Source organism: Pristiophorus japonicus, chromosome 12 (assembly GCF_044704955.1).
Source record: "Pristiophorus japonicus isolate sPriJap1 chromosome 12, sPriJap1.hap1, whole genome shotgun sequence".
Taxonomy (NCBI): domain Eukaryota; kingdom Metazoa; phylum Chordata; class Chondrichthyes; family Pristiophoridae; genus Pristiophorus; species Pristiophorus japonicus.
The window spans coordinates 22,095,054-22,110,769 of NC_091988.1; the positions used below are offsets into that span (position 1 = coordinate 22,095,054).

At 41.5% G+C, this 15,716-nt stretch overlaps 1 protein-coding gene across 1 annotated transcript in view; it reads left to right on the forward strand.

The window, feature by feature from the left end:
- Positions 1-15,716, forward strand: part of adamts9 (ADAM metallopeptidase with thrombospondin type 1 motif, 9) — a 462,662-nt gene that overhangs the window by 152,772 nt on the left and 294,174 nt on the right. Inside the window, exons 20-25 of the mRNA XM_070895215.1 lie at positions 2,492-2,702; positions 3,972-4,136; positions 8,028-8,192; positions 13,488-13,607; positions 13,860-13,967; positions 14,222-14,389. Of these exons, the coding sequence (XP_070751316.1) occupies positions 2,492-2,702; positions 3,972-4,136; positions 8,028-8,192; positions 13,488-13,607; positions 13,860-13,967; positions 14,222-14,389 (937 nt within the window). The remainder of the gene's footprint in view (positions 1-2,491; positions 2,703-3,971; positions 4,137-8,027; positions 8,193-13,487; positions 13,608-13,859; positions 13,968-14,221; positions 14,390-15,716) is intronic.

Consider the following 15,716-nt stretch of genomic DNA (forward strand, 5'->3'; position numbering starts at 1 on the left):
ATAAAGTAAGGGAGGACATTGATGGCAAGAGAATACAGAGTTATAGATCAGGAGCCTAAAAAGATGGTTAAACATAAAGTGAGAGGAACTGCTATTAAAAATTAGTTAATCTCTCTGTACAACAATGCACACAGTGTCCGTAATAAAACAGAGGCGCTGGAGGCAATCATGCGTTGCAAGGAACTAGACATAGTAGGGATTACTGAGACATGGCTACAGAAAAATCAGACTGAGAATTAAACTTTGCAGGGTATAACATATTTAGAAAAGAGAGAGGGGTGGGGGGGGGGGGGGAGGGGAGGTGGAGTAACTGTACTTATTAGGGATAACATAATGGCAGTAGAAAAAAGTGTTGCAGCCATAAATAGAATCCATATGGATAGAGATAAAAGGTAATAAAAGATCAATCACACTAATAGATGTATACAGGCCACCTAATACTTGAAGGGAGGTGGAGAAAGAAATATGCAGACAAAATAGGGAAATGAGTAAAAAAACATTGAATAATAATCATGGGGGATTTCAACTACCCCGATATTAATTGGACAGAAGAGGTAGGTAAAGGGGAATGGAGTTCCTACAATGTGTACAGGACTCCTTTCTAACCCAATATATAAAAAGCCCAACAAGGAAGGATTCGCAATTGGATCTAGTAATGGGGAATGAACCAAAGCAGATAAGACAATTAAAAGTAGGGGAACATCTCGGCAATAGTGACCATAATATAATACGTTTTATGATGATAATTGAGAAGGACATAAGTCTGATGAAAACCAAGGTAATAGATAAGAGAAAAGCTGATTTTGAGGAGCTGAGACTAGAACTTGGGAAAATAAAAATGGGCAACAATATTGGCAAACAACGATGTAAACCAGAAATGGGAAACATTTAAAACCGTGTTCAACAGGATGCAGCAACAATAGAGGTCTTTAAAATTATGAAAGGTTTTGATAGAGTGATTAAAGAGAGAATGTTTCTACTTGTGGGGAAGAGCATAACTAGAGTCCATCAATATCAGATAGTCGCCAAGAAATCCAATAGGGAATTCAGAAGAAACTTCTTTACCCAAAGAGTGGTGAGAATGTGAAACTTGCTACCACAGCGAGTGGTTGAAGTGAATAGTATCGATGCATTTAAGGGGAGGCTAGGCAAGGATATGAGGGAGAAGGGATTAGAGGGTTATGCTGATAGATTTAGATAAGGAAAGGCGGGAGGAGGCTTGAGTGGAGCATAAACGCCGGCATGGACTGGTTGGACCGAATGGCCTGTTTCTCTGCTGTATATCCTATGTAAGACTTATACTGGTAATAGATATAGAACAGGTTCAGGTTCTACTATGCAATCCTTATTTATTGCGACTGCCTGTGTGGTTTTCTAACTCACTTGCTTTCACTCTTATCATTCTGATCATTGCCAGAGAAATTCCAGCAATGGTTTCTATTTGCATACCTACTACCTTTGGTGTTCTCCAACAATCTGTTCTTGGTCCTCGCCACTTCCTCATCGCCATGCTACCCCAGGCAACATCATCCAAAGGCATGGGGTCAGGTTCCACATGTACGCTGACGAAATCCAGCTCTACCTCTCCACCACTTTCCCTGACTTCTCCAATGAGGCTGTGTTGTCAGATTGCTTGTCCACTATCCTGTCTCATATGGGCTGTACCTTGCCACCAGCCCATCCCACTCGTTATTCACATGGGCCTTGAAATGGTTGGCCAGCATTCCTGTCCGAAACAGGCGGGAACCTTATTAAAATATTTAAATCAGGATCTCATCCTGTACATAGGACCCAAATGCAATTTTCAGGTGCCAATGAGTGTATTGCTACTGAACATAGAGTGGCCTAAGCGGTCTTTAAAGCAAGAAAAACGGACATTTATATAGCTTCTTTCATGACTTTAGGGCATCCCAAAGTGCTTCACAGCCAATGAAAAACTTTTGATTGTAATCATTGTTGTAATGTAGGAAAGGCAGCAGCCAATTTGCACACAGCTAGGTCCCATAAAAAGCAATGTGATAATGACCAGATAATCTGTTCTAGTGATGTTGGTTGAGGGATAAATATTGGCCAGGATTCCGGCTATGGCTTGGTTTAAACATCTGAAGGATAGCACCTCCAACAGTGCAGCACTCCCTCAGTCCCGCACTTAAGTATCAACCTAGATTTTGTGCTCAAGTCTCCAGAGAGGGACTTGAACCTACAACCTTCTGACTCTGAGGCGAGCTGCCTCTCAGCGTCATTGAAAATCGTTCCCATGTGCGCTGTTTCTGAAAATCAATCAGCCGCATTGTTTTTAAAACTGTGCACTGTTTCAGTGGCAGATAAATATTGTAAGTAATTGTTTCTATCAGTTGCAAAATGTACAAAAATAATAAACAAAGTACAATACAGAGAATATCCAACACACTGTTTTATCTTAGTAGTAATGAGTTAAGTAATGGTGAAGTTCCAAGCTAATTAATACAATATGCTGCTTACTCTGAAACAGATGGCATATTGCCAGAAAAAGTGAATGTACAGCCCAATGTGGGCCTGGCTATCGGACTTTAGACATCTACTGTGCAAAATATAATAGGGCAGAAGGAAAGACAGAAAAAATAGATGAGAGGTACTGCAGCTATCAACCAAAGCCAGATAATAAGGAAGCGTGTCGTGGAGATTGCAATGTAGGGGGTTGGCAATATTCGTCATGGTCAGAGGTAAGTTATTTCCTAAAAAAGCTCTTTTTGAAAATTAACTATAATAATATAAGTCTATGAAAAAAATCAATTGCGTTTAATGTTTTGATGTAAGAGACACTGTAAACTGCATTTTAAAGGACCAATATGTTCATGGTAATGTTTTTAACAATCTTTTTGACTTGGCTTACAAACACACATGATCATATAAGTCATATCAAAATACATCATTAAGTCAGTTATGGTTGATATTGTCATGATTGAAATATGACATGCTGTTCTTCTTCTTCCCCAAAGAAAAGCTTGTTAAAGATGTTTTCATGAAGATAATCCTCCACAAATAAAAGAAATCTGTGGAAGTCAAGTGCTGATTTTAATCTGAGCTTGTGTTTGTACTATTAATCCCAATATGTAATAGATTTATGCTACTGTGCTGCTCATCTGTAGACAATTGTTATTTAGATAAATTAAGACAAAAGTACTATCAGTAGGTTTTAATCTACTTTTTGAAGTGAATTCTCTGCAAGGCTGGCTGCCTTCTGAAGATGAGTTGGTTAGGGTTAGCACTTAGTTGGAGCTTGACGTTGCTTATTTTATCCGGCATCCAAGTAATTGATATTGATACTGTGCAGTAAATTATGAGCTCCTGGCAAGCAGGCTCGCTGGAAAATTATGAACATAAAATCATGGATAGCAAACTCACAATTTGTGATCTGGGTATACGATATCCTACGCTGCAAGTACACAATCAGAAACTTTACCCGAAGGAAAGATTACCCACAGCAGGCATTCTTTACCCATCTCACTCTCAAAGTTCAGATCTTTAGACAGAATATTTTTTTTGTAACATTTGTGAATGCAATAAAAAGTTGAGTATTGATTCAAAAGAAAAGTTGCAGTAATTCGAGCATGAATTCCAGGTTTCTACCTACATCTTACTATTCTTTACATGCATGTAAATAGCAATATTTGATGTTGCTTTTATCATTGTAATTATTTTGTCCAAAAAATCATACATATCAGTAAGATATGCATTATTTTTTCTCCCTTTTTTTTTCCCCTCGCACACACTATGCATCCTTTGCATGTGATTGTGTCATACCAATTATACCAGGACTAGAAGAGCACCAGATTGCAATTATGTTATTTACATAAACTGCAAAATTGTAATACCTGTATTACGATCAGAAGGAATCCTTTTTGCTACAGAAATAAAAATGTCAGCGCATATTGTACAACATTAGGAAATCTAGAATGAAGTTAACCTAATATCTATTTATTTGTATAAAGTGTTCAAAGAGTTGTGGTGATGGGACAAGAACGCGGAATGCTGTTTGTGCCAATTCTATGGGGACCGTTCTTGGAGAAAGCAAATGCAGTCAACAAGAAAAGATGATCATCCAGCGATGCAGTGAATATACATGTCCTGTGTGGAAAACAGGTCAATGGTCAGAGGTTAGCTAGATTTTCTTTTTGATGTTTTCTTTGGAAAATTGAAGATAGTCGTATAATGTACCTTTTTTAACTTTTTCCTCCAACTGATTTGTAACTCAGTTGGAGGCAAAAGTCACAGTGCTCAATCTTACTGTGTTCATTCAGCTAGTCACATTTTGAAGGATAAACTTTCCTATGGGGCCCCCTGCTGGGCACCTGACACACAGCATACTTGAAGTGTGCTGCACCTGTGAGGAAATTGGTGTCTCCGAATATCCTGACACAACCGATTTGCTTGGTCCAGATGAATTGCCAGCAGAGGCCCGCTTTGTGCTGGAAAGCAGGCCAGGAAACAGCAGCTCAACAGCAACAGAGAGGTCTGCAGCCAGAAGGTCCCGTGGTCTTAAGACTGTCCTGCTCAGGGGGTGGGGGAAAATGAGAAGTAGCCAAGCAGCATTATCTTAGTCTCCTCTTCCATCTTTGGCTACCCTGCTGATACAGTTTTTTTATTTATGAGATTAAGGCTATGTAACATGTAAGTGTCAGAGTCTTTTTGATCCACTTTGCAAATCTTTTTTCTTGTTACGGTCATTATAGATAATCTGGAAGTTGTGTGATTATAGACCTTTGGGCATATAATTTCCTTTTGTAAATACTTCATCACAGATTTAAACACAATGTGATTTAAGGAAAGCTGACATTAAAATTCTATCGGAAATTATAACTTTCAACAGAACATAACTTTCGAGATTGTAATATCAATGAATATAAATTAAACTTAATTTTCCTGCACTAATTGGATCACTAAAGTAATATTCTGGCAGCAGTGTGGCACTGGGACTGTATGATTCAAGTACCTCTGAGCAGTGCTGTTCCTTTTTGTGTTTAACACTGATGGGCCGGAATGTTCTAGTAGAAGGCGGGTTGGGAGCAGGGGGGGCCTCCGAAGTGGGCAGGGAACCCGGGGCAACTGGGGAGGGGGTGGGGGGGGGGGAGTCGGTCGGGGATCGGTGGAGGGGTCGGCTGTGGGGGTGAGGTCTCTGATCGCAGGGGGTGGGTTAGGCAGGGACCCTGGATCCAGGAGGTAGGTATAAAGGCACTTACCTACTGGATCCAGCAGTCCCCACCTCGCTTTAACTGTCGGGTTTCCCGAATTTTGTGAAACCCGTCTGCATGCAATTAAATTCAAAATGGATTTTAAAAAAGAGGCTTCCAGCCTTAGAATATTTAAATTGATGTTTCAAAACCAGAAGTGGGTGGATTAGAGGTGGGATCAGGTTGGGAATCCCATTTTTTAACAATTTAACTGCCCCCACGCTCCAAACCCGCCCTTTTTTTAAGCTTAAACTTCCGGCCATGGTCTCTGTTGGCCTATAGAACAACCAGTAGAATACAAGCCTGAATATTCCACGCATTGAATGACCATCCTCACATAAAGACAAGACACAGAGTCACCCCCTTTATATTGATGGTGTGCTTCAGTATGGGAGTACTGCACACCAACTGCTGATGGCCCACTATCAGCATCAGCAGGCCGGGACCATTGGAGGGAGCAGCGCACGGTGGCATACCACTGCAGTGAGCTGCGCATGCTGCTGCAGGAGGGTGATGGCTACAAAGCCAGGTCGGTGATTGCAGTGCGGGCGGGCACAGCAGGAGGGATGAATGAGCAGCAAGAGTCTGTAGAGGGAAGTGACCGGGGCCCAGGAGAGGTGTGAATCTGGGGCCCAGAAGTGGCGAGGGCCCAGGGACAGCACGGGCCAGCCCACACTGCGATATGTGTACGCGCTCGGTCTGTGCAGCAGAGCTGGTCTCCAGTTAGTTTTGGGTAACCCTTGCCATTGGACCAAGACCTAACTCTGTCAAGCCCGTGTGGTGGCTGGTGTGCAATGGCCACCACATGTTAAAAAAATCCAAGCACAGGCATCTTCCACCCTTTACGATGTAGTTCGGGATCTGGAATGTTAGGTCCTTCATTGAAACACCTGTGAACTCATCCCTTTTTGGCGTGGAAGCAAGTCATCCTCATTTTGAGGGACTGCCTATGATAATGATGATGATCGGTGTAAAAATGGTATTAGTCAATGGACTCCATAATTCAAAAACCATAGCACCAACTTCATAAAGGTTGTACAGGACAATTGTGATATTAATGAGGAAGATGATAAATAATGCATTGTTAACTTAATTTACATATATTAATAAGGTCAATTCAAACATATTTTTAGATAGTGATTGTCTGGCTCACCAACTGCTGGACAAACTAATAAGCTTCATTTGTTTTAGTAAATCTTCCATGTCTGTCAAAATGAATGACTTTATTTACATCAGAGGAAATTTGGCTTTTAGACAACACCGTGTTTGTTGTTCAGCTACCTTTCCTTGCTATAGATAATCCAAAATACATGCCATAACAATGAAAACATGTTCCAAGTTTTTCCATCCATCATCCAAATACTCCAAATATGGCACAGGGTGCTTAATGCCTGTTATCATTTGTAGCTTGGAGACTGATATTTAACTATTTTTTTATATGCCACTATAATTAAAGTATAATCAAACTTGAGCAAATTACTGGACGTTTTTGCCATTGTCTTGAACTGTGGTTAATTTGCTGGAATCTAGAAATATTGGGCCCAAGTTTCCACATGATTTGCGCCTGATTTTTAGGAGCAACTGGTGGAGAACGGACTATCTTAGAAATCGCAATTCTCCACATTTTTTTTTCTGCAGTTCTAGTCAGGTAGAACAGTTCTACTTTGGAACAGAATTTTTTCTTCAAAAGGAGGCGTGTCCGGCCACTGACGCCTGATTTCAAAGTTTCCACAGTGAAAACGTACTCCAAACTAAGTTAGAATGGAGCAAGTGAAGATTTTTGTAGAACTGAAAAAACCTGTTCTACACATTAAAAAATCAGGCGCAGGTTACAAATTAGGCGTCCAGAACAAGGTGGGGGGGGGGAGAGGGGGGGGGGGGGGAGGGAAGTCATTAAATTCTATAATAAATCCTTATTTATACTTCTACAAATATTATACAAATAAATCCAACCTGAATAAACATTTATAAGCAAAGAAAAGATTAAATAAACCATCTTCCTACCTGTGTGAAAGTGCTTCAGCCAGGGAGAATGCTGCAGTCAGCCTGAGGCGCCCGTTCTTCCCGCGGGGGGGCGGGGGGGGGGGGAGGCGCCTGTTCTTCCCGCGGGGGGGGAGGAGGCGCCTGTTCTTCCCGTGGAGGGGGGGAGGGAGCGGCCCGTTCTTCCCGCGGGGGGGGAGGGAGGCGCCCGTTCTTCCTGCGGGGGGGGGGTGGGGGAGGGAGGCGCCCGTTCTTCCCGCGGCGGGGGGGGCGGGGAAAGGAGACAGTGAGAAGGCTGCAAGTGCTGATGTGCTGATGGCAATGTGCTTTTATTAAAAAAATGTTCAAAAATTAAACAGCTACAAAGAACTACAAAAATGGCCGAGTGCCAATGTTTTTTTCACACTGCGCGTGCGCGAACGCTCCAACGCGCACGCGCAGCGTTGCCGGCAGGAAAAAAAAAAGAATTTAAATAGTACCCGCCCCCTCCCACTTACAAAATCGGCGCGAGTGTAGGCTCCGCCCCCCTGGGCGCCGCGCCAGGCAGACAAGGAGCTGCAGGGCGCTCCAGAATCGGGAGGTTTTTTTTAGGCGCCGTTTTAAGCGCAAAAAACGGGCGCCCAGCTCGGAGGGGCGCCCGTTTTTTATCGTGTGATAACTTGTGCCCATTAACAGTACAACAGAGTTTGTATCATTCACAACATGTTGCTTGTGATAGAAGAAAGTAATTCACCCACAGAAAGTTCATGATAAACATGTCCAATTACTTACATATTTCCATGTAAAGATGTACTAAGTGAGTAAATATGTACTTATTCAAATTGATGTCAATTGCAGTGCTTAGTGACCTGTGGGAAGGGATACAAGCATCGTCAAACATGGTGCCAGGTTGGAGAGGAACAATTAGATAATAGATTTTGTAACTCTGCAACAAAACCAGAGTCAGCTGAAGCATGTCAACAGCAGGAGTGCGCAGCATGGCAAGTTGGTCCATGGGGACAGGTAGAATTTTAATGATATTCTTTTATTTTGTTCACATTTTACATTTCAAATTGTAGTCATTCACTGTGTATTTTTGCTCTATGTTTGTAACTGCTTTCTGGTGTAGATTTAAGAACAATTGTCCTCATTGCACAAAGCGAAAGATCTGGGTGGGGAAGGTATCCACAGAATATACAGCAAATGGGAAATGAATATGGCTGGAAAACAAACATTGTTCACAGAGCAGGGTAACTCATTTCATTTTTGGTTGAGAGTCACGATCCCTTGCTTGAGGAGTACGCTCTCAAGCGCGCAATGTCAACTCCATGCACTTATTTTTAACAAAAGCCTATTTGCACAAAAACATTTTATAAAGAATCAAAGAATGTTACAGCACAGAAATGGGCCAATTGGCCCATCAATTCTGCACCAGTGTTCTCCACATTCGAACATAAGAAATAGGAGCAGGAGTAGGCCCTTCGAGCCTACTCCGCCATTCATTAAGATCATGGCTGATTTTCTACCTCAACTCCAATTTCCTGCATTATCCTCATATTCCTTGGTTCCCTCAGTATCCGACTATTGATCTTTGTCTTGCATATACTCAATGGTTGAGCATCCACAGCCCTCTGGGGTAGGGAATTCCAAAGATTCACAACACTTTGAGTGAAGAAATTTTGACTCATCTTGGTCCTAAATGGCTGACCTCTTATCCTGAGACTGTGAGCCCTAGTTCTAAACTCTCCAGCCAAGGGAAACATCCTCCCAGTCAATGTTCTCATTAAGCTGCATGGCCCCGCAGTGCTCTGGGGGTCATGCGCAGCCGGCTCACCGACTTTTGAATGGAAAACTGCACTAGCGGAAATTTGAATGGACCACGCAGCCCTTTAAAAGGGGCCACGCACCCAAAAAATATTAAAGTGAACATTTCTACCAGCATCTACCCTGTAAAGCCCTTTATATATTTTATATGTTTCAATGAGATCACCTCTCATTCTTCTAAACTCTAGGGAATATAGGCCTAGTCTACTCAATCTCTCCTGATAGGACAATCCCTCCATCCCAGGAATCAGTCCATGCACTCTGTGTAAAGCAATTTTATCCTTTCTGAGGTAAGGCGACTAAAACTGTACACAATACTCCAGAAGTGGTCTCACAAAAGCCTTGGATATATGGAATAAGACGTCTTCATTCTTATACTCCAATCCTTTTGTACCTGCATGTTAACTTTCTGTGATTTATGTGCAAGGACACACAGATCCCTCTGAATACCAACATTTCCTAGTCTCACACCATTTAAAAAATATTCTGCTTTTCTATTTTTCCTACCAAAGTGGATAACTTCACATTTCTCCACATTATATTCCATTTGCCATGTTCTTGCCCACTCACTTAACCTGCCTATATCCTTTGTAGCCTCTTTGTGTCCTTCCACAACTTACTTTCCCACCAAGCTTTGTGCCATCAGAAATCTTGGCTACATTACACTTGGTCCCCTCATCTAAGTCATTGATATAGATTGTGAATAGCTGAGACCCAAGCACTGATCCTTGCCACTAGTTACAGCCTGCCAACCCTGAAAATGGCCCGTTTATTCCTACTCTTTGTTTTCTATCATTAACCAATCCTCAATCCACGCTAATATATTACCCCCAATCCCATGAGCCCTAATTTTGTGTAATAACCTCCAGTGTGGCACCTTACTGAATGCTTTTTGAAAATCCAAATACATTACATCCACAGGTCCTTCCTTGTCTACCCCAGTTACAACCTCAAAAAACTCAACAGATTTGTCAAACACAATTTCCTTAAATAAATCCGTGTTGACTCTGCCCAATTACATTATGATTTTCTAAGTGCATGTTACCATGTCCCTAATAATAGATGCTGACAATTTCCCTACTACAGGTACTGATATCGGGCTAACTGATTTATAGTTCTGTTTTCTCTTTCCCTCCTTTCTTGAATTAGCGGGGTTACATTTTCTACCTTCCAATCCATGGGGACCATTCTAGAATCTAGGGAATTCTTGAAGATGAAAACCAATACATCCACTATCTCTGCAGCCACTCTTTTTAAAACCCAAGAATGTAGGCCATCAAATTCAGGGGAATTGTCAGCTTTTAGTCCCATTAGTTTCCCCAGTACTATTTCTTTACTGATTCTAATTTCTTTAAGTTCCTCATTCTCACTGGACCCTTGGTTCCCCATGATTTCTGGAATGTTTTTTATGTCTTCTTCCGTGAAGACAGATGCACAGTATTTGTTTAATATCTCTGCAATTTCTTTATTCCCCATGATAATTTCTCCAGTCTCTGCCTGTGGGGCCGTGTTTCTTAAACTGTGATCCATGGACCACTGAGGTCTGTAGATACATTCCAGGGAGTCCTCGACCAGAGGTATTTTCAAGCTTGCTCCACTGATTCAGTTCTTGCGAATAACGGCTAGGCCCGACTACGCGCAGCTCTCTCACACTTTGTAACAAGCACTCCCTGTGGTCGAGCCGATTCCTCTCCATGGCATCACGATCCTGTACCGTAATCCTGACATGTGATCAGAGCCCCTGCGGGGCCCTTCAAACACGCGCCTGAACGTGTTCATGCAAATACATACCATCCCACAGTGCAGCTGTTACAGAACATGCCAGTGGGACAGCCTGCTGACAACTTTTAAAATTGTTCAGCACTAAGTGGCTAATAGTGGCTACCCTTTGCTGCGGAGTACCCGGAATTAGTGTGGGAAGCAGGCACACCCATCTCACTGATATCTGTAAGTAAATAATGTTTTCTTAAAAGCATTATTAAAAAACTCCATGCAGCACTTACAGATTATGAGTATTATATAGTATTATAATTTAGATGATGGGGGTCCATGATTGTTAAGCAATTTGAAAAGGGATCCTTCAACCAAAAATGTTTGAGAACCACAGCTGTAAGGGATCACATGTTTACTTTCGCTAATCACTTTCCTTTTACATACCTAGAGAAGCTTTTGCAATCTTTTTTTTGTCTCTTGCTAGTTTACTCTCTTATTCTATTTTCTCTCTATCAATTTCTTGGTCATTCTTTGCTGAATTATAAAATACTTCCAATCCTCAGGCTTTCTGCTCTTTTTGACAACATTATAAGCCACTTCCTTAAATCTAATACTGCCACGTTTGGACTACTTTTCCCATGAGGTTTTTATTCCTGAAGGGAATGTATATTCGTTGTGAATTATGAATTATTTCTTTAAATGTTTTCCATTGCTTATCTCCCATCATATCCTTTAATCTAGTTTCCCAATCTACCTTACCCTCATACCTACTTAATTTACTTTGTTCAGATTTAAGACCCTAGTTTCGGACATGAGCCATCTACTCTAATTCCACACTCGCCATTCCCTTTCATTTTCTTTTTCAAGAAATGAATTCCCGTGTAACGGAATAAATTGACGCTGTTTGAACAACAGTTTATGGCACAGAATCCCCCATTTCAACCAGTATCCATGTAAAGGATTTGTTTTCTAACCTCGCTCTAATTCTTTTTGGGGTTATCTTAAATTTCTGCCCTCTTATTACTGCCTCACCAACTGGTAGAAATTATGGCAATTTACCTTCCATAATCCTTCATCATCTTGAATATCTCTGAAAGTCACATCTTAACAACAACTATTATTTACATTAACGTAGTAACACATCACAAGGCGTTTCACAACAGTGTTATAAGACAAAACAAATAAATTCGACACCGAGCCACAAAAGAAGAAATTACAGCAGATGACCAAAAGTTTGGTCAAAGTTCTAAGGAGCATCTTAAAGGAGGAAAAAGAGATAGAGAGGTGGAGAGGTTTAGGGAGGGAATTCCAGAGCTTAGGGCCCAGGCAGCTGAAGGCACAACCAACGATGGTTGAGTAGTTATAATCAGGGATGCTCAAGAGGGCAGAATTTGAGGAACACAGACACTTCATGGGGTTGTGAGGCTGAATGAAAAAGCTCTTTTAAAAAAAACTTACGTTCAGAATAACTCAAGTGCTGTAAGCTCAAACTGGTGTGACCTTAGTCTCTTTAATCAAACTCCAAAATGCCGAAGCAGCATGGCAGACAACCTTTTATACTTGCTTGCACGAGGTGTGCAGATGACCAACAGGTGCACCCCCTGGTGGCAGTCTTGCACTGTTATAAAGTTTGCATACATAACAAAAACCATATCTTCATAATAGTTACATCTCATACCCAGTAATTTTATAAAATTACTTTTGCAAACTGATGCAACACAGAAATTAAAAATAAAACACATGTCCACTCCTCTCTCTTTTCCCCCACCCCCAGGAGGGATGTAGAGATGTAGATGGAGGGTTAAGGGCAAAGAAACTGACAGAAATGTAAATTAGCAATAAATATTAATATCAAAATAAAATGATGAAAGACCCTTTTGTTTGCAAAACATTGAAGTTATGTGCAATTGTTTTATAACTACAGACTTGTGACATAGATTTATTTTGCTGTCATATGTCATGATTGCCAGGCAATGAAAAAGTAATGGTTTGAAGGCACTAAATGAACCATGTACACTAACCATTGAACTGGCCCTCTACCAGTATGCCCTTGAAGTCAGTGAGAAGTGATCAGGTAGAAAGAAATTAACCTATCTTGCAGTTTTTCAAATGCATATTGCAATTTATGAATGACATTCGACCCAATACTCTGAAAATACCCACTGAGGAGTAAGAGATATTTCATCTTTTAGGCCTTTGATTAATCTGAAACCTTCTTAAATAAGTTGTGCTTCTAGGTCACAGAAAAAAAGTGTTATTCTGCAACCTTGTCCTTTTTTTCTCTAAACTTTTCATTTTCATTTTAATTAATTATTTCTCGATCTTTAGATCAACTACATCTGTTGTATTCAGTCTTCACCCTTTTTCTATTATTTACGGTCAGACAATGTAATTTTTGTATTTCTTGTGGTAAACTTTTACCTTCACCGACTGGGCGGTAATCTGGTGGATGGATTGCCTGCTCTTTGTAAAATCCACGATTTTCATTCCATTGATTTCCGCTCCACCAGATTACCGCCCAGTAATTATCCTCTTGTGTCTCTTCCTCTTCCTCTAACTATGTAGGATCACCATTCTGGGAGTGTTCGACAGTTCTATGATGTCTGCACTTCTACTGTACTGCATAAGAAATGAAAGATTGCAAATGACCAGATAGCTAAATACATACATTTTACTTTCCAACTTTGATAATACTTTTTTCAAATAATATCACTATATGGTAGCTTTTAAAGTTTGTCTTTACTGTGACTTGGAAGAATTAACAACATGTTTTGTTTACAGTGCACAGCCACATGTGGGACAGGCTATCAGATGCGAGCAGTAAGGTGCATTGCTGGCTCGTATGGCACTACTGTCAATGATAATGAATGTAATGCTGCCACCAGGCCTACAGATACTCAGGTAATTATTATGAACATCTTCAAAAAGTCAAACTAACTGATCTTTCACTTCATTGCTGTGCGCAAAATGACCGCTGCACTTGGTTGAATAAGAATCAGGGACATTTGTTGTATATGAAGTGCTTTGGAAAATATAATAGGGTTATAAGAATACAAGTTTCCTCTTCCTTTTAGCTAATGACTTGGTTTTACTTAACATGTTAAAAGACCTGAAAACATCCATTTACTTTCAACCATATGTTTTATGTTGTAGGACTGTGAAATAGCTTCTTGCCCTGATCTGCATCCAGGCAGAAGAGAAGAAAGAATACCCAATCACATGACTTATCGAACTGAATGGAGATTTGGATCTTGGACTCCTGTACACAGATTTAATTTTAATATTGATATTAAGTAATGAAGTATTCATCAAAATGACGTAGGATATAACTATTAATCAAACAGTGTCGAATAATTTATGAGATTGATGGTGAATTAATATCAATTACTGTTTATTTAGTGTCAGTATAAAATTACAAATCAATCTTACCTACACTTTTCAAACAGTCACTATGTTTCAAATTTTATGAAAAAAGAATTACCAATAAAGCATTCATGAGCATTCTTATTCAACAGTGTTCTGCTACCTGTGGAAAAGGTACTAAGGAGCGCTATGTTAGCTGTCGAGATTTCCACGGTGGTGTGGCAGATGAATCGGCTTGTTCACATCTTCCAAAGCCACCATCTAGAGAAGAATGTATTGTCACCCCATGTGGACGTTGGAAGACTCGTGAGTGGACACAGGTTAGAAATATTGTCTTGAATTATAACACAATTATAAAACCAAATAGACATTGGAGTTATTTTACAAGAAGCAACATATGTGATTTTGTCAAAATAAACTTATGAGCCTGCATTTGCGGCCGGCGGCGTAGCTAAGGAGAACGCCGCCAACATCATAAGGAATGCACACCTATCTGGTGCAGTCCTCCCTGCGAGAACTTCCTTTCAAACGCTGTAGTGATCCGTGCAGCATACTCCCCCATGGAGCCCGTGGAATGCACCGTTGTGCGTTTCCGAACCTGGGATCACGTGGGACGGTGGTTCTTTTACTTCCTGAGCCAATTGCCAATCCAATATTCCAAAAGTTGAAATTCTGGGTAAACGCAACAGGAACACCAGGGACCTTTCTTTGGGCTCAATTTTCCACATGGGCGATTTTTGGTGCGGTTGAAGAGGTATGTCCGATTTTTTAGTGGCCCGACTGCGCCAAACAAAAAGTTCCAAGTTTTGCCGGAATTAACTTTAACTTTGAAGTTGGAGCAGTGCACATTGGCCTTAAGCTCTGTGGGTAGAGCTTAGGGCCTGCAGCATAAACTGATGTTGCCAGGGTAATGAGCGATGCTCTGAAGGGCTGGGCTGGAAACTGAAGCTGCTGCCATCCCGGACCGAAAGGACCCCACACCGGCTCGCACCTATCCCGGGCCAAAACGATCCCGCACCGGCCCGCACCTATCCCGGGCCAAAACGATCCCGCACCAGCCCGCACCTATCCCGGGCCGAAAGGACCCCGCACCTTTTATTTCCAACAACAGCTCATGTTGGAGGTGTGGAGGCAAACACACAGCCAGAGCTTGCAGGTATCAGCAATATACCTGCAGAAACTGCAACATCAGCGGTCACTTGGTGCGTATGTGCAGGAAGCCTGCAGCCAGGATGATGTACAGGCCTGATGTAAACCCTACGAGGCCAAATGGACACTGGGGGAAATCGCTGGAAGCTGAAGTTCAGCGAGTTCATGTGGAGCACATATACAGTTCATACACCAGGACGCCACCAATAATGATGAAAGTGCTCCTGAATGGCATCCCAGTATCAATGGAGCTAGACACAGGGGCCAGCCAGTCCCTGATGAGTATCAAACAGTTCGACAAGTTGTGGGCATCCAAGGCCAGGAGGCCAAGATTATTGCTGATTGACGCACAGCTACGGACATATACAAAGGAGATCATTCCGGTGCTAGGCAGCTCCACGGTAGTCGTGACCCACAAAGATTCAGAGAACAGGTTGCCACTCTGGATTGTCCCTGGGGATGGTCCCGCACTGCTGGGGAGGAGTTGGCTTGCTGTCA